Source organism: Lithobates pipiens, unplaced genomic scaffold (assembly GCF_037356315.1).
Source record: "Lithobates pipiens isolate NorthernLeopardFrog02 unplaced genomic scaffold, aLitPip1_a1.2 Scaffold_18, whole genome shotgun sequence".
Classification (NCBI taxonomy): domain Eukaryota; kingdom Metazoa; phylum Chordata; class Amphibia; order Anura; family Ranidae; genus Lithobates; species Lithobates pipiens.
This window is the reverse complement of record NW_027507758.1, coordinates 340,256,492-340,278,105: the sequence shown is the minus strand read 5'-3', so window position 1 is coordinate 340,278,105 and position 21,614 is coordinate 340,256,492. Positions and strand designations below refer to the sequence as shown.

The following is a 21,614-nucleotide window of genomic DNA, read 5'->3' as shown; positions in this document are numbered from 1 at the left end:
AAGTCACGTGGCAAGTGGACAATCCACAACTTGTGGCAGATGATGTGGCTGGTGACGTGGCAAGTGGACAATCCACAGCTTGTGGCAGGTGGCATGGCAGATGACGTGGAAAGTGAACAATCCACATCTCGTGGCAAGTGACGTGACAGCTGACGTGGCAAGTGACGTGGCAAGTGGACAATCCAAAACTTGTGGCAGGTGACGTGGCAAGTGATGTGGCAGGTGACGTGGCAAGTGATGTGGCAAGTGGACAATCCACAGCTTGTGGCAAGTGACGTGGCAAGTGGACAATCCACAATTTGTGGCAGGTGACGTGGCAAGTGACGTGGCAGGTGACGTGGCAAGTGATGTGGCAAGTGGACAATCCACAGCTTGTGGCAAGTGACGTGGCAAGTGGACAATCCACAACTTGTGGCAGGTGACATGGCAAGTGAACAATCCACAACTTGTGGCAGGTGACGTGGCAAGTGACGTGGCAGGTGATGTGGCAAGTGACGCCGCAAGTAGACAATCCACAACTAGTGGCAGGTGATGTGGCAAGTGACGTGGCAAGTGGACAATCCACAACTTGTGGCAGGTGATGTGGCTGGTGATGTGGCAAGTGGACAATCCACAGCTTGTGGCAGGTGGCATGGCAGATGACGTGGAAAGTGGACAATCCACATCTCGTGGCAAGTGACGTGGCAGGTGATGTGGCAAGTGATGTGGCAAGTGGACAATCCACAATTTGTGGCAGGTGACGTGGCAGGTGATGTGGCAAGTGGACAATCCCCAACTTGTGGCAAGTGACGTGGCAAGTGGACAATCCACAACTTGTGGCAGGTGCCGTGGCAAGTGACACGGCAAATGCAAGTGTACAACTGCTCTCTATGCTGCTGCTGCTCACTCTGATCAAAATAGCAGAAATAGTTAAAAAAAATGCTTTGAGAGCTTGGGGAGGGTCTACATGATGTTATCTTTATAAACGCGTTTAAACGCAAACGCGTCTAAACGCGGCATGCAAACGCGGCAAAACGCGCGTTTCTAAACGCGCGTTTCAGCTTTTTTTTAACAGAGGTTTCATCTGCGTCTCGTGTGCATGAGGCCTTATAGCAAAAAGTAAAAAATAATGCGTATTTTCTAAATTGTTGCTCTTTTTTTGTTTATAGTGCAAAAAATAAAAACCGCAGGGGTGATCAAATACCACCAAAAGAAAGCTCTTTGTGGGTAAAAAGGGACATCAATTTTGTTTGGGAACCACGTCGCACGACCGCGCAATTGTCAGTTAAAGCGACGTAGTGCCGAATCGCAAAAAGGGCTCCGGTCTTTGGCCAGCCAAATGGTCCGGTGCTTAAGTGGTTAACCCGCTTGCCGACAAGCCGCCACAGTTGTACTGCGGGAACATGGCTCAGCTGCATGAATAAGCGTCATGTTACATTGGTTCCCGAGGCGGCCACTAGGGGCCCATGCGAGTGCCTGGCGGGCTCCTGCAATCATAACACAGCAAGAACCGGGATCTCTGTGTGTAGACGGTTCTCTGAGGGGAGAAGTGACAGATCGACTGTTCATAAAAGTATGAACAGCGATCTGTCATCTCCCCTACACAGTCCCCTCCCCCTTTCAGTTAGAACACACACTAGGGAACACATTAACCCCTTGAGCGCCCCTAGTGTTAACCCCTTCACTGCCAGTGACATTTTTACAGTAATGAATGGATTTTTATCACACTGATCGCTGTATTAATGCCATTGGTCCCATAAATGTGTCAAAATTGTCTGATGTGTCCACCATAATGTCGCAGTGACAATAAAAAAAAAAAATAAAAAAAATCGCTGATCGCTGCCATTACTAGTAAAACAAAAATAATAATAAAAATGTCATAAAACTTTCCCCTATTTTGTAAATGCAATACTTTTGCGCAAATCAATCAATATACGCTTACTGCGTTATTTGTTTTTTTTTACCAAAAATATGTAGAAGAATATGTTTTGGCCTAAACTGAGAAAAATATGTAGAATATGTTTCGGCCTAAACTGAGAAAAAAAATATTTTTTTTTGTTTTTGTTTTTTTAACCACTTCAGCCCCGGACCAATAAACACCCTAAGGACCAGAGGTCTTTTTACAATTTCGCACTGCGCTGCTTTAACTGGTAATTGCGCGGTCATGCAATATTGCACCCAAACGAAATTTGCGTCCTTTTCTTCCCACAAATAGAGCTTTCTTTTGATGGTATTTGATTGCCTCTGCGATTTTTATTTTTTGCGATATAAATGGAAAAAGACCGAAAATTTTTAGAAAAAATTATATTTTCTACTTTTTGTTATAAGAAAAATCGAATAAACTCAATTTTAGTCATACATTTAGGGCAAAATTTATTCAGCCACATGTCTTTAGTAAAAAAAAAATGTCAATAAGCGTATATTTATTGGTTTGCGCAAAAGTTATAGCGTCTACAAACTAGAGTACATTTTCTGGAATTTACACAGCTTTTAATTTACGACTGCCTATCTCATTTCTTGAGGTGCTAAAATGGCAGGGCAGTACAAACCCCCCCCCAAATGACCCCATTTTGGAAAGTAGACACCCCAAGGAAGTTGTGGAGAGGCATATTGAGCCCATTGAATATTTTTTTTTGTCCCAAGTGATTGAATAATGACACAAAAAAAAAAAAAAAGTTTACAAAAAGTTGTCACTAAATGATATATTGCTCACACATGCCATAGTTATATGTGGAATTGCACCCCAAAATATATTCTGCTGCTTCTCCTGAGTACGGGGATACCACATATGTGGGACTTTTTTGGAGTCTAGCCGCGTACGGCACCCCGAAAACCAATCACTGCCTTCAGGATCTCTAAGGGTGCAAATTTTTGATTTCACTCCTCACTACCTATCACAGTTTCGAAGGCCATAAAATGCCAAAATAACACGAAACCCCCCCAAATGACCCCATTTTGGAAAGAAGACACCCCAAGGAAGTTGGGGAGAGGCATGTTGAGCCCATTGAATATTTTTTTTTGTCCCAAGTGATTGAATAATGACACAAAAAAAAAAAAGTTTACAAAAAGTTGTCACTAAATGATATATTGCTCACACATGCCATAGTTATATGTGGAATTGCACCCGAAAATATATTCTGCTGCTTCTCCTGAGTACGAGGATACCACATATGTGGGACTTTTTGGGAGTCTAGCTGCGTACGGCACCCCAAAAACCAATCACTGCCTTCAGGGTTTCTAAGGGTGCAAATTTTTGATTTCACTCCTCTCTACCTATCACAGTTTCGAAGGCCATAAAATGCCAAAATAGCACAAAACCCCCCCAAATTACCCCATTTTGGAAAGTAGACACCCCAAGCTATTTACCGAGAGGCATGTTGAGTCCATGAAATATTTTATATTTTGCCACAAGTTGCAGGAATTAAAAAAAATATTTTTTTTTGCACAAAGTTGTCACTAAATGATATATTGCTCACACATGCTATGGGCATAAGTCAAATTACACCCCAAAATAAATTCTGCTGCTTCTCCCGAGTACGGGATACCACATGTGGGGAGCCTAGCCACGTACGGAACCCCGAAAACCCAAGCACTGCCTTCCGGATTTAAATATGCTACCAAAAAAAACTGCTAGCGATCGCAGGGATCAGGCCTGACTCTGCGATCGCTGCAGTTATGCGTTTAGTGTTTTGTAAGTGACAGTGATCAATCGATACTGCACTTGGGTGGGCTGGGCGGAGGGGCAAAACGCAGGTGCTAGCAGGTATCTGGGCTGATCCCGCTAACAATGCGTTTTTTTGGAACCCTAAACTGCTGGGGACGCTAGTATAGATCTGATCAGATCAGATATTGATCTGTTCAGATTCTATACCACTACGGGAGGTTTATGCTTTGCGCGTGGGTGTTAGCGGTACTGGCACTAACCTAGCGCTGCCTGGGACGACGCAGACCCTGACCCTAAAACCTAATTGATATCACCCGCCGGGTGATCAGGGGGTTAAACCTTTATTGGGTAATAAATGGTGGGTGCCCTGATGCTATAAAAAGCAAACTAACCAGAGTCACCCGTAACACTTATACGGTGATCACTGGTGAAAGGGTTAACTAGGGGCAATCAGAGGGTTCAAATTTTTATTAGGTAGTATATGGGGGTCCCTGGCGCTATATAAAAACCTGACGGGGAACCTAAATAACTAACTGGCTAACCAGCATCACCAGTGACACTTATACTGTGATCGCTGGTGAAAGGGTTAACTAGGGGCAATCAGGGGGTTAAAACCATTATTGGGTAGTATATCGGGGTACCTAGCGCTATAAAAACCTGGCAGTGAACCTAAAAAAATAACTAGCTACCTAGCGACAATAGCGACACTAATGCAGCGATCAGAAAAAAGATCGCTTAGTGACACTGGCAAAAGGGGTTAAAGGGTTAACTCTAGGGGCAATCAGGGGGTTAAATCTTTATTGGGGGGTGATAGGGGGCTACCCTGGACCTAACACTAACTGCCCTGACAGTTTTTACTTTTACAACTGACACTGAATGCAGTGATCAGTAAATAAATGATCAATGCAATCAGTGACACTGTGACTGGGGGGGAGGGGGAGGGGATCGGGAGGCGATCGGGGGGGGGGGTTTGTGTGCCTATGTGTACCTACATGTCAGTGTAGTGTTGGTGCACACTTACTTTTTGTCTTCTCCTCGTAGTCCGGTCAAAAAGACCACCCCGAGGAGAATGACATCACTTCCTCCTTCCTGTGTATACAATACACAGTGGGAGGAAGCTTGTCATTGGCCAGGAGCGATCGAGAGGGGATGGCCAGAAACCAACGGCCATCCCCTCATCACGGATCGCTCCTGCATTGAACCGGACCGCTGTATCCAGCGGGAGGGGGTCCGATCGGACCCCCCACCCGCTGGAAGACAGGCACATACATGTACGTGCCTGCCTGTGCCATTGTAATGACGTACAATGGCAATACGACGGCCCTTAAGTGGTTAATGGGGATATTTATTATAGCAAAAAGTACAAAATATTGAGGTTTTTTTTCCACAATTGTCGCTCTTTTTTGTTTATAGCGCAAAAAAGAAAAACTGCAGAGGTGATCAAATACCACCAAAAGAAAGCTCTATTTGTGGGGAAAAAAGGCTACAAAGTTGCGCGACCGCGCAATTGTCAGTTAAAGTGACGCAGTGCCGAATCGCAAAAAGTGCTCTGGTCAGGAAGGGGCTAAAATCTTCCGGGGCTGAAGCGGTTGAAATACAGATAAAGCACAACACATGACTATAAAAAATAAAATTTTACAAGCAGGTAAGGCAAAATAGGTAAATATAAAAATAACATATAATTACAAACAAAGCGAAACACAAAATATTAAACAAAATCTCACCTTCACTTTTTCATAATAGCTCCCTGTAGACATCCGTTCCATGTATGAGAACAGAGGGTCTTCCTGTGACACCTTATGTATGATGGTGTCTACTATCGGGTTCACTTTCATTGCAGCACCTGAGATGTCATTCATTTTCAGCCTCAGCCTCTCTACCACAGGTCTCAGTCCCCGGCCATTGTGGGCGGCCAGTGGCTGCACCTTTCCCTTCGGATTGGCTTGGTCCGGTTCACGCCCTCCAGGGTCTGCGTTCTGCTCTGCTCTCCTCACAGGCTCTTTCTTAGTGCTGCTTTGTCCCTGGGACCTTCCAGCAACTTCTGCCTTCCCTCTGCCGGGCTCTCCATTACATTTAGCGGCTCCCCTTCCTCTGCCCGGCTCTCCATTACATTTAGCGGCTCCCCTTCCTCTGCCCGGCTCTCCATTACATTTAGCGGGCTCTCCATTGCATTTAGCGGCTCCCCTTCCTCTGCCCGGCTCTCCATTACATTTAGCGGCTCCCCTTCCTCTGCCCGGCTCTCCATTACATTTAGCGGCTCCCCTTCCTCTGCCCGGCTCTCCATTACATTTAGCGGCTCCCCTTCCTCTGCCCGGCTCTCCATTACATTTAGCGGGCTCTCCATTGCATTTAGCGGCTCCCCTTCCTCTGCCCGGCTCTCCATTACATTTAGCGGCTCCCCTTCCTCTGCCCGGCTCTCCATTACATTTAGCGGCTCCCCTTCCTCTGCCCGGCTCTCCATTACATTTAGCGGGCTCTCCATTGCATTTAGCGGCTCCCCTTCCTCTGCCCGGCTCTCCATTACATTTAGCGGCTCCCCTTCCTCTGCCCGGCTCTCCATTACATTTAGCGGCTCCCCTTCCTCTGCCCGGCTCTCCATTACATTTAGCGGCTCTGTTGTAAAATTTCATGCGACCCGTGATTTTCGCTCACCCCGTCACTTCCGGTGAGGCTACGTCATTCGCACAGCTGACGGCGGGCCTTTACTGCGCATGTGTCAATCCCCTGCCCTTAACAGCGCATGCGCTGTAGATTTATGCTCACGGTGGAGAAAAATTATAGCCTCGAGTGGGCGGAGACTTGCGGGTGGGCGGGCGGAGCTGAACAGATGGTGAGAACGTCCCCGCCCACCCCAAGATTTTCTTCACTGGTGAAGAAAAATCATGGCTTCAAGCTGTGAACAACAAGGCTCAGCGGTCCTACGCAAGAAACACACCAATTTTGGCCACAATGAATATACATAGTAGGAGAGCCACTATATGCACTTACTATAAGATTTTTTTTTTTTTTTTTTACCACTGCCTGTTTTTGATCTTATAATATGTGACCCCACAGTGCAGAATATGGAGGCCGGTGACCCCACACCCCAGAATATGGAGGCCGGTGACCCCACACCCCAGAATATGGAGGCCGGTGACCCCACACCCCAGAATATGGAGGCCAGTGACCCCATACCCCAGAATATGGAGGCCGGCTCCAGCGGTGACCCCACAGTGCACAATATGGGGGCCGGTGACCCCACAGTGCAGAATATGGAGGCCGGTGACCCCACACCCCAGAATATGGAGGCCGGTGACCCCACACCCCAGAATATGGAGGCCAGTGACCCCATACCCCAGAATATGGAGGCCGGCTCCAGCGGTGACCCCACAGTGCACAATATGGGGGCCGGTGACCCCACAGTGCAGAATATGGAGGCCGGTGACCCCACACCCCAGAATATGGAGGCCAGTGACCCCACACCCCAGAATATGGAGGCCAGCTCCACCGGTGACCCCACACCCCAGAATATGGAGGCCAGTGACCCCACACCCCAGAATATGGAGGCCGGCTACACCGGTGACCCCACACACCAGAATATGGAGGCCAGTGACCCCACACCCCAGAATATGGAGGCCGGCTACACCGGTGACCCCACACACCAGAATATGGAGGCCAGTGACCCCACACCCCAGAATATGGAGGCCGGCTACACCGGTGACCCCACACACCAGAATATGGAGGCCAGTGACCCCACACCCCAGAATATGGAGGCCGGCTCCAGCGGTGACCCCACAGTGCAGAATATGGGGGCCGGTGACCCCACACCCCAGAATATGGAGGCCGGCTCCAGCGGTGACCCCATAGTGCAGAATATGGGGGCCGGTGACCCCACAGTGCAGAATATGGAGGCCGGTGACCCCACACCCCAGAATATGGAGGCCGGCTACACCGGTGACCCCACACACCAGAATATGGAGGCCAGTGACCCCACACCCCAGAATATGGAGGCCGGCTACACCGGTGACCCCACACACCAGAATATGGAGGCCAGTGACCCCACACCCCAGAATATGGAGGCCGGCTACACCGGTGACCCCATAGTGCAGAATATGGGGGCCGGCTCCACCGGTGACCCCACACCCCAGAATATGGAGGCCAGTGACCCCACACCCCAGAATATGGAGGCTGGCTCCAGCGGTGACCCCACAGTGCAGAATATGGAGTCCGGACTCATCAGTGACCCCAAAATATGCAGGCTGATCTCACTGGTGACCCCACATTCCAGAATATGGAGGCCAGTGACCCCACACCCCAGAATATGGAGGCCAGCTCCACCGGTGACCCCACACCCCAGAATATGGAGGCCAGTGACCCCACACCCCAGAATATGGAGGCCGGCTACACCGGTGACCCCACACACCAGAATATGGAGGCCAGTGACCCCACACCCCAGAATATGGAGGCCGGGTACACCGGTGACCCCACACACCAGAATATGGAGGCCAGTGACCCCACACCCCAGAATATGGAGGCCGGCTACACCGGTGACCCCACACACCAGAATATGGAGGCCAGTGACCCCACACCCCAGAATATGGAGGCCGGCTCCAGCGGTGACCCCACAGTGCAGAATATGGGGGCCGGTGACCCCACACCCCAGAATATGGAGGCCGGCTCCAGCGGTGACCCCATAGTGCAGAATATGGGGGCCGGTGACCCCACAGTGCAGAATATGGAGGCCGGTGACCCCACACCCCAGAATATGGAGGCCGGCTACACCGGTGACCCCACACACCAGAATATGGAGGCCAGTGACCCCACACCCCAGAATATGGAGGCCGGCTACACCGGTGACCCCACACACCAGAATATGGAGGCCAGTGACCCCACACCCCAGAATATGGAGGCCGGCTACACCGGTGACCCCATAGTGCAGAATATGGGGGCCGGCTCCACCGGTGACCCCACACCCCAGAATATGGAGGCCAGTGACCCCACACCCCAGAATATGGAGGCTGGCTCCAGCGGTGACCCCACAGTGCAGAATATGGAGTCCGGACTCAGTGACCCCAAAATATGCAGGCTGATCTCACTGGTGACCCCACATTCCAGAATATGGAGGCCGGGCTTACTGGTGATCCTGGAATATGGAGGCTGATCTCACTGGTGACCCCACACCCCAGAATATGGAGTCCGGACTCATCGGTGACCCCAGAATATGGTGGGTGGAGCCACACTCACTCTTCTAGGGGTTCACTAGGTCTTGCAGGTTTACATGCCATCACTCACCCTTAGGAGTCCCTCCTGCCACGTCTCTACCAGGTGCTGGTCTGTGAGCGTCTATTAATGGGTAGCAATGTGGCTGGGACCGGCTGACAAGGCTGCAGAGAACAATATACAGGGGCCCCCGATCCATAGAATGGTGGAATCCCCATATACAAGGCTGCCCCCCCCCCCCCCAAAGTGTCCACCAACTCAGGGGTCCCCAGCCTCAGGTGGAGGACAATGCCAACTTCTCTTGTCTAGTTTCAGGTATGGGGGAGAAGATGGGACTTCCGGGCTCAGGATGTGTCTAACAGGAGAAGAACAAAGAAAAGGATGGGGGGTGATGACACATGGCATGGAGAGGATGGGGGATGATGACACATGGCATGAAGAGGATGGGGGATAACAGATGGCACATGGCATGGAGAGGATGGGGGATGATGGCGCATGGCATGGAGAGGATGGGGGGTGATTGTACATGGCATGGAGAGGATGGGGGGTGATTGTACATGGCATGGACAAGATGGGGATAACCATTGTTAGGTTGAACTGGTGTCTGTGTCCAGCTGGGGAGATACCTCTCTTAATCCTGGGGACCATCCCTCCTCTCCCTCCTCATCCTGGAGACCCTTTCTTGTCTCTATTCATCCTGGAGATCATTCCTCCTCTCTCCTCATCCTGGAGATCATTCCTCCTCTCTCCTCATCCTGGAGACCCTTTCTTGTGTCTCTTCATCCTGGAGAACCTTCCTCCTCTCTCCTCATCCTGGGGGACCCTTCCTCCTCTCTCCTCATCCTGGGGGCCATTCCTCCTCTCTCCTCATCCTGGGGGCCATTCCTCCTCTCTCCTCATCCTGGGGGCAATTCCTCCTCTCTCCTCATCCAGGATCCTTGTCTCCAGGATGAGGAGAGAGGAGGAATTGTCTCCAGGATGAGGAGAGAGGAGGAATTGTCTCCAGGATGAGGAGAGAGGAGGAATTGTCTCCAGGATGAGGAGAGAGGAGGAATTGTCTCCAGGATGAGGAGAGAGGAGGAATTGTCTCCAGGATGAGGAGAGAGGAGGAATTGTCTCCAGGATGAGGAGAGAGGAGGAATTGTCTCCAGGATGAGGAGAGAGGAGGAATTGTCTCCAGGATGAGGAGAGAGGAGGAATTGTCTCCAGGATGAGGAGAGAGGAGGAATTGTCTCCAGGATGAGGAGAGAGGAGGAATTGTCTCCAGGATGAGGAGAGATGAGGAATGGTGTCCAGGATGAGGAGAGATGAGGAATGGTGTCCAGGATGAGGAGTAGGAATGGTCTTCAGGGTGAGAAGAGGAGAGGAGGAATGGTCCCCAGCATGAGGAGTAGGAATGGTCCTCAGGGTGAGAAGAGAGGAGGAATGGTTCCCAGCATGAGGAGAGAGGATGAATGGTTCCCTCGAAGAGGCAAAAGGAGTTATGTTCCCCAGGATGAGGAGAGGAGGAACGGTCCCCAGGATGAAGCGAGAGGAGGAACGGTCCCGAGGATGAAGCGAGAGGAGGAACGGTCCCCAGGATGAAGAAGATACAATGAAGGTATTTGCAACACTTGAAATGCTGTGAAAATATTTTCTGTATTTATTCAGTTTAAATAAACGTCACATACAATAATTATGAACGATTATTAATTACATTTGGTTGGGAGGAGTCAAAGAACAGGGCTGTACAAAAACGGGTACATGGTGGGGGCGGGTTTGAGGTCATTGCACCTAGAAAAAAGGGACCGCTACAAAAGATCAATCCAAGAGAGCGGTGAGTACATTATAAAAAAGTTCTCCCAGGAGGGTTTCTATGGTACGGGATCTGCTGCCCTCTAGTGACAGACAGGATACATTACAGTACAAAGTGCAGCTGCCAACCAACAGAATCTGTAACATTTCCTGAGGTCTGAGATGTGCAAATTATAGTCGGGCTTCAGATTCTCCTGACTTCAACATAACGTACAAAGCTGGAGGAGAGAAAAAAAAAAGTGTAAATTGTCAGAACAACAACAAGAGCAACAGAAAAGGCAGAGGAGGGAGGAGGAGGAGGAATGAGAGAGGAGCAGCAACAGAAACAGCAGACAAGAAACCGGAATGGCAGAGAAGGAGGGAGAGAGGAGCAGCAACAGGATCAGCAGACAACAGGGATGGCAGAGGAGGGAGAGAGGAGCAGTGACAGGAACAGCAGACAAACAGGAGTGGCAGAGGAGCAACGCTAGGAATGGCAGAGAAGGAAAGAGGAGCAGCAACAGGAACGGCAGAGGAGCAGCGACAGGAACAGCAGACAAGAAACAAGAGGAATGGCAGAGGAGCAAAGCCAGGAACGGGAAAGAGGGAGAGAGGAGCAGCACCAGGAATGGCAGAGGAGGGAGAGAGAGGAGCAATGACAGAAACGGCAGAGAAGCAACGTCAGGAACAGCAGACAATGAAGAGGAACAGCAGAGGAGCAACGTCGGGAGCAATGACAGGAGAGACAGAGGCGGAGCAGCAACAGAGGAACGGCAGAGAAGAAGGAGAGGAGCAGCAACAAGGAGGGACAGAGGAGCAATGTCAGGAATGGCAGAGGAGCAGCAACAGGAACAGCAGAGGAGCAACAAAGGAGCAGTGTCAGGACCAGCAGACAAGAAACAAACAAAAAGGAATGGCAGAGGAGCAATGACAGGATTGGCAACGACCGGAACGGCAGACGAGCAGCGACAGGAACAACAGACAAGAAACAAGAGGAATGGCAGAGGAGCAATGCTAGGAACGGCAGAGAAGGAGGGAGAGAGGAGCAGCAACAGCAGGGACAGAGGAGCAACAACAGAGGAGCAACACCAGGAATGACAGAGGAAGAGAGGAGCAATAACAGAAACGGCAGAGAAGCAACGTCAGGAACAGCAGACAATGAAGAGGAACAGCAGAGGAGCAACGTCGGGAGCAATGACAGGAGAGACAGAGGAGGAGCAGCAACAGAGGAACGGCAGACAAGAAGGAGAGAGGAGCAGCAACAAGAAGGGACAGAGGAGCAATGTCAGGAATGGCAGAGGGGCAGCAACAGGAACAGCAGACAAGAAACAGGAATGGCAGCGGAGCAACGCCAGCACCGGCAGAGGAGCAACAAAGGAGCAGAGTCAGGAACAGCAGACAAGAAACAGGAATGGCAGAGGAGGAGGGACAGAAGAGCAATGACAGGAGCGACAGATCAGAAACCACAGATGAGTGACAGGAGAGACAAGAGAGGAAGGAATGGAGTTACAGAATGAAGATTTCCCAGCAGTAGTCCTCACCGGTGGCCTCGCTGTGAAGCACAGCGCTGTCATGACTGCGGACCTGGCATCTGGTGTAGACTTTCTGACCGTCGACCTTCTCCACTCGGCTGTCTATGAGGACTGTGGATCCCAGAGGAATCGGACTACAGACACAAAGAGAACCTCATTACACCTCTCTGCTATCACAGCTTCAGAACATCAACAACTCCTACCCCCCCCCCCCCCGCGAGAGTCTCCCCAATATTATTCTTCCCCTGTCACTACCACATCATCACCGCCGGCCATCGATTGTACAATCTCCTGACAACCATGTAGTGTCAGGTAGGTCCTCTTCTCCCCCCTGGGCGCTTACCTCCGATAGTCGAGGTTCAGGTTGGCGGTCATAGCCGGTCCGATGCCGTTTACAATTCCCGCCCCCACGGTGGAGTCTACGATGGTGGCGATGCAGCCCCCGTGTGTGTACCTAGAAGAAGGCAAGAGGGGACGCGAGAGGTGGAAGGAGAACAAGGAGAGCCCGAGGAACCAAAGGATTCTGGTTAGGGTAGGCTCTGCGAAGAAAAAAAAAAAGAAAAAAAAAAAAAAAGAAAATAACGCTCACCCTGCGAGGCCCCCCAGATAGGGCCCGGGCTGGAATATGCAGACTGTCCTCTTCTCCGCCTCGTTATAGAACATACAATACTCGAAGCCGATTCCTTCCTGATCCAGGTTCCTGGTGAAGAAACGAGTTTCCCCGTCGGCCTCCAGGCTCATACCTGTACAGGAGGAGGTCAGAGGTCACCAGAGGAGCTTACACTCTAATGTCATCCCCCACCACAGCCAAACACTATTCTTATTCTTGTACTCGATCTGCTGCCAGCGAACTCCTCGTAGGAGGGAAGTCTCCTCCAGCTCGGGTCTCGGCTCAGCTCCTCGTACAGCCTCTTGGTTTCGGGGTTCCAGGTGGGGTTGGGCACGGCGTAGTCCCGCGGTTGGAGGGCGGCCTGCAGATTTAAAAATAAATAAATAAACAGATGTCAGACCTGTGCCCTTCGCTTTGGCTTTTCTATGATTGGGAGGGTTAAAAAGAAGACATTCTGGGTGGAGTCTTTGGTGGATATTCAGCCTATAGGAAGCAGATGTTTGGGATCACCTCCCACTGACAGCGATCACCGTCCCGCGGTCAGGGTGTGAGCGGCACTAGAGGTGTGTGCAGAACATTCAAATTTCTTACGTTACCAAATTTTGGTTTCAGAATTTTAGTTAAAAATTTTAATTTTGTTTATTCATTTTCTGACGGATTCCACAATTTTTTGAAAAACAATTTGAACTCGTAAAAAACAAAAAATAAAAAAAACAAAAAACAATACAAAACAAAACCCAAAACAAAACACAAACACCACACGATCAATGATTCAAATTCTGTGTGAAGAAATAGCTGGTTGCTAAGGATCGGGCTGGGGGCGCCGTCCGCCACGTCCTTAGCAACCGACGACTCGTTGGCTGTCAGCGGGATTCCCCACTGACAGCTGAAACGTAAAAACAAATGAGTGCTGGCAATAGAAAATCCTGGAAAAAAAAACAAACCCCCCCCCCCAACAACCAACCCTGCATGGGCACCAGCCCCCCCCCCCCCCCCCCGATGGGGAAGAGGAATAAAAAAAAAAAAAAAAAAAAGCATAGGGGTCCGGACCTTTATCCAAGCATGCAACCCAGGAAAGGGGGAAGGGGGGGTGTATGAGCAAGTGCCCCCCCACCCCAAACCATACCAGGTCACCATACCAGGGCCCTGCCCTAAGCACCATGCTGATGGGGACAAGGGCCTCTTTCCAACAACCCTGGCTGGTGGTTGTGGGGGGGGGACCCCAGATCCCGCCCTACCCACCTATGTGAATGAGTATGGTGTACATAGATCAAAAATAGTAAATAAAAAGTCCCCCCCAGGCCCTTATCCGATGCAGACCGGGGGGCAGGCAAGGAAAGGGGGGGGGGGGGGGTATTGGCAAAAAAACAAAGGAGTCCCCCCCAGATCCCACACTACCTCCAACTATGTGAATGAGTATGAGGTACGTAGTACCCCTACCCTTTCCACCCCAAAAAATTTAAAAATAAATAAAAACCCCTTTCGAACGCTCCACGCTGTTGAATGTCCGACGGTTCTTACATGGCTAAGGGGTGGCCCCGCCCCTGTGACATCACCAACCAGGTAACGCTGGGCTGTTGATGTCACAAAGGGGGTGGGGTGTTTTACATTTCAGCCAGTAGGGAAGCCCGCTGACAGCTGATGACTCATTGGTTGTTAAGGAGGCGGCGGCGGCCACCCCCCCCCCTTTAGCAACCAGCTATTTCTTGACACAGGATTCGAATCGGTTGACCTTTTTGTTTCTCCCCCTCCCCCCAAACGATCCGAATCCAAGTCGTACATAAATAATTTGGAATGGGTGAGAAAACGATGAACGTAAATTAAATTTCAACAAAAATGTGTTACCATTTCATCTCCGAGATTCAGATACATCCGAATGGCTACAAATGTATCCAAATTTATATCCAGAGAGGCATAGTGTCTATGGGGCTCCGTCCGGCAGCAGAGCGCGCACATTAGGTGGCATGCCCCTCCCCCACTGGGGACACTCCAGGCGGTTAACCCCTCCCCCAACCAATCAGTACTCACAGGGAATAGGTGTTCATGCTCTACCCTGGCGGCGGCGGCGGTGGAGGCGTGGCGGCAGACGGCAGCGCCGCCCTGGATGATCCTGGAGATTTCGTACAGCATGGTGCCTGAGAGAGGAGACAGGAAGGAGATGAGACGGGGACACCGACATCAATCTATACATTATCCCCCACACTGGAGGAGTACTACATATCCCAGCATGTCCCCCCCCCCCCACACACACACACACACACACACACACACACACACACACACCAGAGCACTACCTATCCCAGCATGTCCCCTCCCCCACACCAGAGCACTACATATCCCAGCATGTCCCCTCCCCCACACCAGAGCACTACATATCGCAGCATGTCCCGTCCCCCCACACCGGAGCACTACATATCCCAGCATGTCCCCTCCCCCACACCGGAGCACTACATATCCCAGCATGTCCCCTCCCCCACACCAGAGCACTACATATCCCAGCATGTCCCCCTCCCCCACACCAGAGCACTACATATCGCAGCATGTCCCGTCCCCCCACACCGGAGCACTACATATCCCAGCATGTCCCCTCCCCCACACCGGAGCACTACATATCCCAGCATGCTCTGTGTATCCTTCCTCCACCTAGAACTGAACTACAAAGTCCCAGCAAAGCCCACAAGCTCCAGAACTCAGCCCCCCCTCACCTGCTGGGAGTTGTGATTCTTTTGCTGCTTTAGACCAAAACAGCTCCTCTGCCCACCTCCTCTCCAAACCCCTTCCATTCCACCAATGTCCCTTTTATCAGCATCTTCCAGGACTCGTCTCTATTCACACCTGTCCCTGATTCCGGAGACATTTTCCTGAAGCCTCCGCCTGGAGAAAATCTCCGCCCACTTGAGTATGATTTTTCACCACCACTTAATATTCAGAGGCATGTTATTAGGGTGGGCGGGGCTGCTGCTGACGTCCTGAGCATCTGTTCAGCTCCGCCCGCCCACCCGCAAGTCTCCGCCCACTCGAGGCTATAATTTTTCTCCACCGTGAGAATAAATCTACAGCGCATGCGCTGTTAAGGGCAGGGGATTGACACATGCGCAGTAAAGGCCCGCCGTCAGCTGTGCGAATGACGTAGCCTCACCGGAAGTGACGGGGTGAGCGAAAATCACGGGTCGCATGAAATTTTACAACACCGGCTCTCCATTACATTTAGCGGCTCCCCTTCCTCTGCCCGGCTCTCCATTACATTTAGCGGCTCCCCTTCCTCTGCCCGGCTCTCCATTACATTTAGCGGCTCCCCTTCCTCTGCCCAGCTCCTCATTGCTCTTGGGGGCTGCCCTTCCTCTGCCCCTGGACTGCTTGGTGTCAGGCTCCTTGCCCCTTCCACGGCCCCCCATGTCTGTCACCTGCCAGGCTCTGAAGTAATCTCTACTTTTCTTATTGCCTCTTAGCTTTAAGACTTGTTCCCTCCCCTTCACTCCTTTATTATAAAGATAAACGAAACTCTGTCACGGTTCCCATTAGGATTTCCCCAATGACCGATGTCACCGAGAGTGAAAGTGAAAGAAATGCCAACGTTTCAGCCTTATTTGTGGAAATTGAAGTCATTTGCCTGTTCCTATTAGTCCTTTGGCTCTGAGGCTCTCACCTTAGGGCTATCCCCTACCAAAGGTCGGGGATACATTCGGCTAGGTTTATTTTTCATTCAGACATGTTTCTCGCAGTATGTTCTTTTTTTTTGTATGATCATTATCAATTTTGTACCCTTTTTCTTGAACCAATAAAAAGATGTAAAGCAGAAATCCCGAAAGTTGGCACTAGAACAGGTATAGAGGGCAAATCGTCCAATGGGGACAGTGGTGATAACTGGTGATTCTCTCACTTCCTGTCAGTGGTGGCTGTTTTTTTTGTTCTTTTGGGGGGGTGGCAAACAATGCACCCCCCGGCCCCACTCTACACAAGAGTCGGTTAGTTCAATCGCACCCCTCCTCCCGGTTGGTCGGTTGGCCCCACACTTAAGGGTAGGGATGAGCTTCGTGTTCGAGTCGAACGTATCGGCTGTTCGGCGAATACCGAACGTTATGGGCCGTTCGGGCCAAATTCGTGTGGCACTCACAGCTAGGGTTGCCACCTTTTCTTCAAGTCAAACCTGAACACTTTATCGGCGCACAGCAATTATTTTTTTTTGTATAAACTATACATATATTTTGCTATTAAATAACATTTCTAATCATATGACATTAAAGAGGAAGTAAACCCTGATGAGTTTACTTCCTCTTTCATTCACTGCATAGGCAAAGCATAATGGACTACTATGCATCGCATAGTAGCCCATTATGTGTCACTTACCTGACACAGGAGCCAGCGAAGTCGCCGCTGTCCCCTGTAGTCCGCCGCATCCATCTTGTTGGTGGGGTCTCGCAGGTCCGCCGCTGTCATTCGACGAAGCCGCGATGACGTCACTCCCGCGCATGCGCACGGGAGTCGACACGCGCGGCAGCTCCATTCTTGGAAATGCCGCGCTCAGTGCGCCTGCGAGCCGCTGTCTACGGCGCATGCGCCGTAGACAGCGGTGCCCGTTTTCGGGCAAATATCTCCTAAACCATATAGGTTTAGGAGATATTGCTTGGACCTACAGGTAAGCCTTAATCTAGGCTTACCTGTAGGTCAAAGTGGTTTGTAAGGGTTTACAACCACTTTAATAACAAGAGTTCCCCTTTACATCAGAGTCCACAGAGTTCCCCTTTTACATCTGAACTTGCAGAGTTCCCTTTCACTGTAAGTGCAGTGTGAAAGAGGGTGTAACAGACACTCTCAGCTTAGATAACTGCAGCTAGTAACCCCGCTGGGAAGCTCAAGCCATAGTCCAGTCTGAATAATGTGTCCGGGTTTCAGGCAGTCTGAAACCTGGACGCATGCTTCCAAACCCAAACTGTCCGGGTGAAAGCTGGACAGATGGCAACCCTACTCACGGCCCACAATGCACTGCGCCATCGCAGTGCATTGCTGGCTCATGATTGGCCAAGCATGCACTGTGACCCCGCATGCTTGGCCAATCACAGCGCCGGCAGCGAGGAGAGCCATGATTGGCCACAGGCAGGATGCCTGTGGCCAATCATAGCTCAGGCTGTGTAGTACACGCCCCACACTATATAAGGCTGCCAGCGCGGCGGCCTTGTGTAGTATGTTGGCATCTGTAGGAGTTAGTGGGTGTTCTGTGTACCTTCAACACAGTATACACCGTTCGTTATCGGACGATTTTGCATTCTTGCTCTTCTGTAGTGCAGTATACACCATTATATCCACCTATATAGCTAGCTATCTTGCTCTTTTTAAATAGAGCTTGCAGTCAGCTGTAGGAGATTGTGCGTGCTGTCTGCGTGCCCTGACCGCAGAATACACCGCTATATCCACCTATATAGCTAGCTATCTTGCTCTTTTTAAATAGAGCTTTCAGTCAGCTGTAGGAGATTGTGTGTGCTGTCTGCGTGCCCTGACCGCAGAATACACCGTTATATCCACCTATATAGCTAGCTATCTTGCTCTTTTTAAATAGAGCTTGCAGTCAGCTAACAAAAATCCAATAAACTCAATTTTAGTCATACATTTAGGCCAAAATTTATTCAGCCACAAGTCTTTGGTAAAACAAAAAAATGTCAATAAGCGTATATTTATTGGTTTGTGCAAAAGCTATAGCGTCTACAAACTAGGTTACGTTTTCTGGAATTTACACAGCTTTTAGTTTATGACTGCCTATCTCATTTCTTGAGGTGCTAAAATGGCAGGGCAGTACAACCCCCCCCCTCAACGACCCCATTTTGGAAAGTAGACACCCTAAGGAAATTGCTGAGAGGCATGTTGAGCCCATTGAATATTTCATTTTTTTGTCCCAAGTGATTGAATAATGACAAAAAAATTTTTTTTTACAAAAAGTTGTCACTAAATGATATATTGCTCACACATGCCATGGTTATATGTGGAATTGCACCCCAAAATAAATTTTGCTACTTCTCCTGAGTATGGAGATACCTCATGTGTGGGACTTTTTGGGAGCCTAGCCGTGTACCGGGCCCCGAAAACCAATCACCACCTTCAGGATTTCTAAGGGCGTAAATTTTTGATCTCACTCCTCACTACCTATCACATTTTTGAAGACCATAAAATGCCAAGATGGCACAAAACCCCCCTAAATGACCCCATTTTGGAAAGTAGACACCCCAAGCTATATGCTGAGAGGCATGGTGAGTCCATGGAATATTTTATACTTTGTCACAAGTTGTGGGAATATGACAAACTTTTTTTTTTTGCACAAAGTTGTCACTTAATGATATATTGGTATTGCTCACACGTGCCATGGGCATATGTGAAATTATACCCCAAAATACATGCTGCTGCTTCTCCTGAGTACGGGGATACCACATGTGTGGAACTTTGTGGGAGCCTAGCTGAGTACAGGGCCCCGAAAACCAACCACCACCTTCAGGATTTCTAAGGGCATACATTTTTGATTTCACTCCTCACTACCTATCATAGTTTTGAAGGCCATAAAATGCCAAGATGGCACCACCCCCCCCCCATGACCCAATTTAGGAAAGTAGATACCCCAAGCTATTTGCTGAGTGGAATGTTGAGTCCATGGAATATTTTATATTTTGCCACAAGTTGCGGGAAAATTACAACTTTTTTTTTGCACAAAGCTGTCACTAAATGATATATTGCTCACACATAGTTTCATAGTTAGTAAGGTTGAATAAAGACACCAGTCCATCCAGTTCAACCTGAGTGAGTGTCTACAATTGTCCCCATCCCTGTACATTGCACACTCACGACAGTCCCTACCCTCCAGGAGCCCACAATCCAAGGTCCCCATTCCTATACTAGGGCCAATTTTGGACAGAAGCCAATTAACCTACCTGCATGTCTTTGGATTGTGAGTGGAAACCGGAGTACCCTGAGGAAATCCACGCAGGCACAGGGAGAACATGCAAATTCCAGGCAGGTAATGTCATAGTTGGGATTTGAACCAGCGACCCTTCTTACTGCTAGGCGAGAGTGCTAACCACTACACCACTGTGCTGCCCATAATGCCATGAGTATATGTGGAATTGCACCCCAAAATACATTCTGCTGCTTCTCCTAAGTACAGGGATACCACATGTGTGGGACTTTTTGGGAGCCTAGCTGCGTATGAGGCCCCGAAAACCAATCACCGCCTTCAGGATTTCTAAGGGCATACACTTTTGATTTCAGTCCTCACTACCTATCACAGTTTTGAAGGCCATAAAATGCCAATATAGCACAAAACCCCCATCCCAAATGACCCTATTTTGGAAAGTAGACACCCCAAGCTATTTGCTGAGAGGCATGGTGAGTATTTTGCAGCTCTCATTTGTTTTTGAGAATGAAGAAAGAAAAAAAGAATGTATTTTTTTTACATTTTTAAAACTTTGTGACAGCTCAGCTCAGTGAAAGTGCTCACTGACTTGGAATGGTTCCCAGGGGCTCACTGGTTCATGCAGCAGTTTTTCAGTGTGGCTGTTGGCTCGGCTGCTTGTTTTTAATCTTCCCGCCCACCTCCCCTTCACAGACGGAGCACACAGGAGGGACGAGGCAGAGAAGTGTAAATCTGCTCAGGGTACACATGCTGGAGGTGGATTGGACCGAGCACACAGGAGGGGCGGGACTCAGGAGAAGTGTGTAGCTGAGTGATGTGACATCATGATATCAGAGCGGAGAGGGGGGAATGATTGCTGGACACACATCAGGGCAGAGAGCACCCTACGGGGAGGGGAGGGGGGGCAAGGTGATTGTTGGACACGATGTCAGAGCGGAGAGCCACGCGGGGGTTGGTGCTGCTGCTTGACACATGTCAGAGCAGCTGCAAGCTCTGTGGAAAGTGTAGGAGGGGAATAGAATAACCAGCGGCCGGGCACCCTAGGCGGTTGCCTAGTCCGCCTACTGGTAGCACCGGTGTGGTAAAATTTCCTGCGACTTATGAAAAACCCTCACCCCGTCACTTCCGGTGCGGCTCCGTCACTGTAACAGCTGACGGCGGGCCTTTACTGCGCATGCGCCAAGTCCGTGATATTAACGCCGCATGCGCAAGATCTTTATTTAAGCGGTGATTAAAAATTATACACTCAAGTGGGCGGAGACTTGCGGGCGGAGCTGAACAGATGCTTAGAACGTCAGCAGCAGCCCCGCCCACCCCACTAACATGCCCCTGAATCGCTGGATCTTTGTTTATGGTCAAGAAAATTTATGGCTTCAGCTGCTATTAACAGCAATCGCACATGCGCGGGATCTTTGCTTATGGTCGAGAAAAATTATGGCTTCAGCTGCTATTAACAGCAATCGCGCATGCGCGGGATCTGTGTTTACTGACCAGAAAAATTATGCACTCAAGCACATTCTTATTGGTGATGAAAATTGATAGACTCGGGCGGGCGATGGCTTTATTATATCATCGGCAGCACCAATATGTATAGTATTTTTTAAATCTGAAGAATATGCAGTGTATTTATGAAATCTGAAGAATATGCAGTGTATTTATTAAATCTGAAGAATATGCAGTGTATTTATTAAATCAGCATAATATGGGCACAATGTCTATGTTTGGGGCAAATCGCCGCCTCACTGCGACCAGAATTTGCCGCCTCACTGCGCCAAGCAAACGCCACCTCACTGTGCCCAGAAATCGCCACCTCACTGTGCCCAAAAAATGCCTCCTCACTGCGACCAGAAATCGCCGCCTCACTGTGCCAAGCAAACGCCACCTCACTGCGACCAGAAATCGCCACCTCACTGCGCCCAAAAAATGCCGCCTCACTGCGACCATAAATCGCAGCCTCACTGCGAC

At 49.9% G+C, this 21,614-nt stretch overlaps 2 protein-coding genes across 2 annotated transcripts in view; both read right to left on the bottom strand.

The window, feature by feature from the left end:
* LOC143988102 (cyclic GMP-AMP synthase-like) overlaps positions 1-16,250 on the bottom strand; it is a 161,269-nt gene extending 145,019 nt beyond the window's left edge. Inside the window, exons 1-2 of the mRNA XM_077487385.1 lie at positions 15,949-16,250; positions 5,368-5,880 (exon numbers count right to left, since the gene is read on the bottom strand). Coding sequence (XP_077343511.1) covers positions 5,368-5,880; positions 15,949-16,152 — 717 coding nt within the window. The 5' untranslated portion in view covers positions 16,153-16,250. The remainder of the gene's footprint in view (positions 1-5,367; positions 5,881-15,948) is intronic.
* LOC143988101 (acyl-coenzyme A thioesterase THEM4-like) lies at positions 10,448-15,775 on the bottom strand. Its single transcript, XM_077487384.1, has 7 exons — positions 15,593-15,775; positions 14,786-14,892; positions 12,980-13,118; positions 12,737-12,890; positions 12,491-12,601; positions 12,157-12,281; positions 10,448-10,854 (listed from the first exon to the last, which is right to left on the bottom strand). The coding sequence occupies exons 1-7, from the start codon at positions 15,612-15,614 to the stop codon at positions 10,808-10,810; spliced, it is 705 nt and encodes a 234-aa protein (XP_077343510.1). The 5' UTR covers positions 15,615-15,775; the 3' UTR covers positions 10,448-10,807.
* Positions 16,251-21,614: the final 5,364 nt, after the last annotated feature.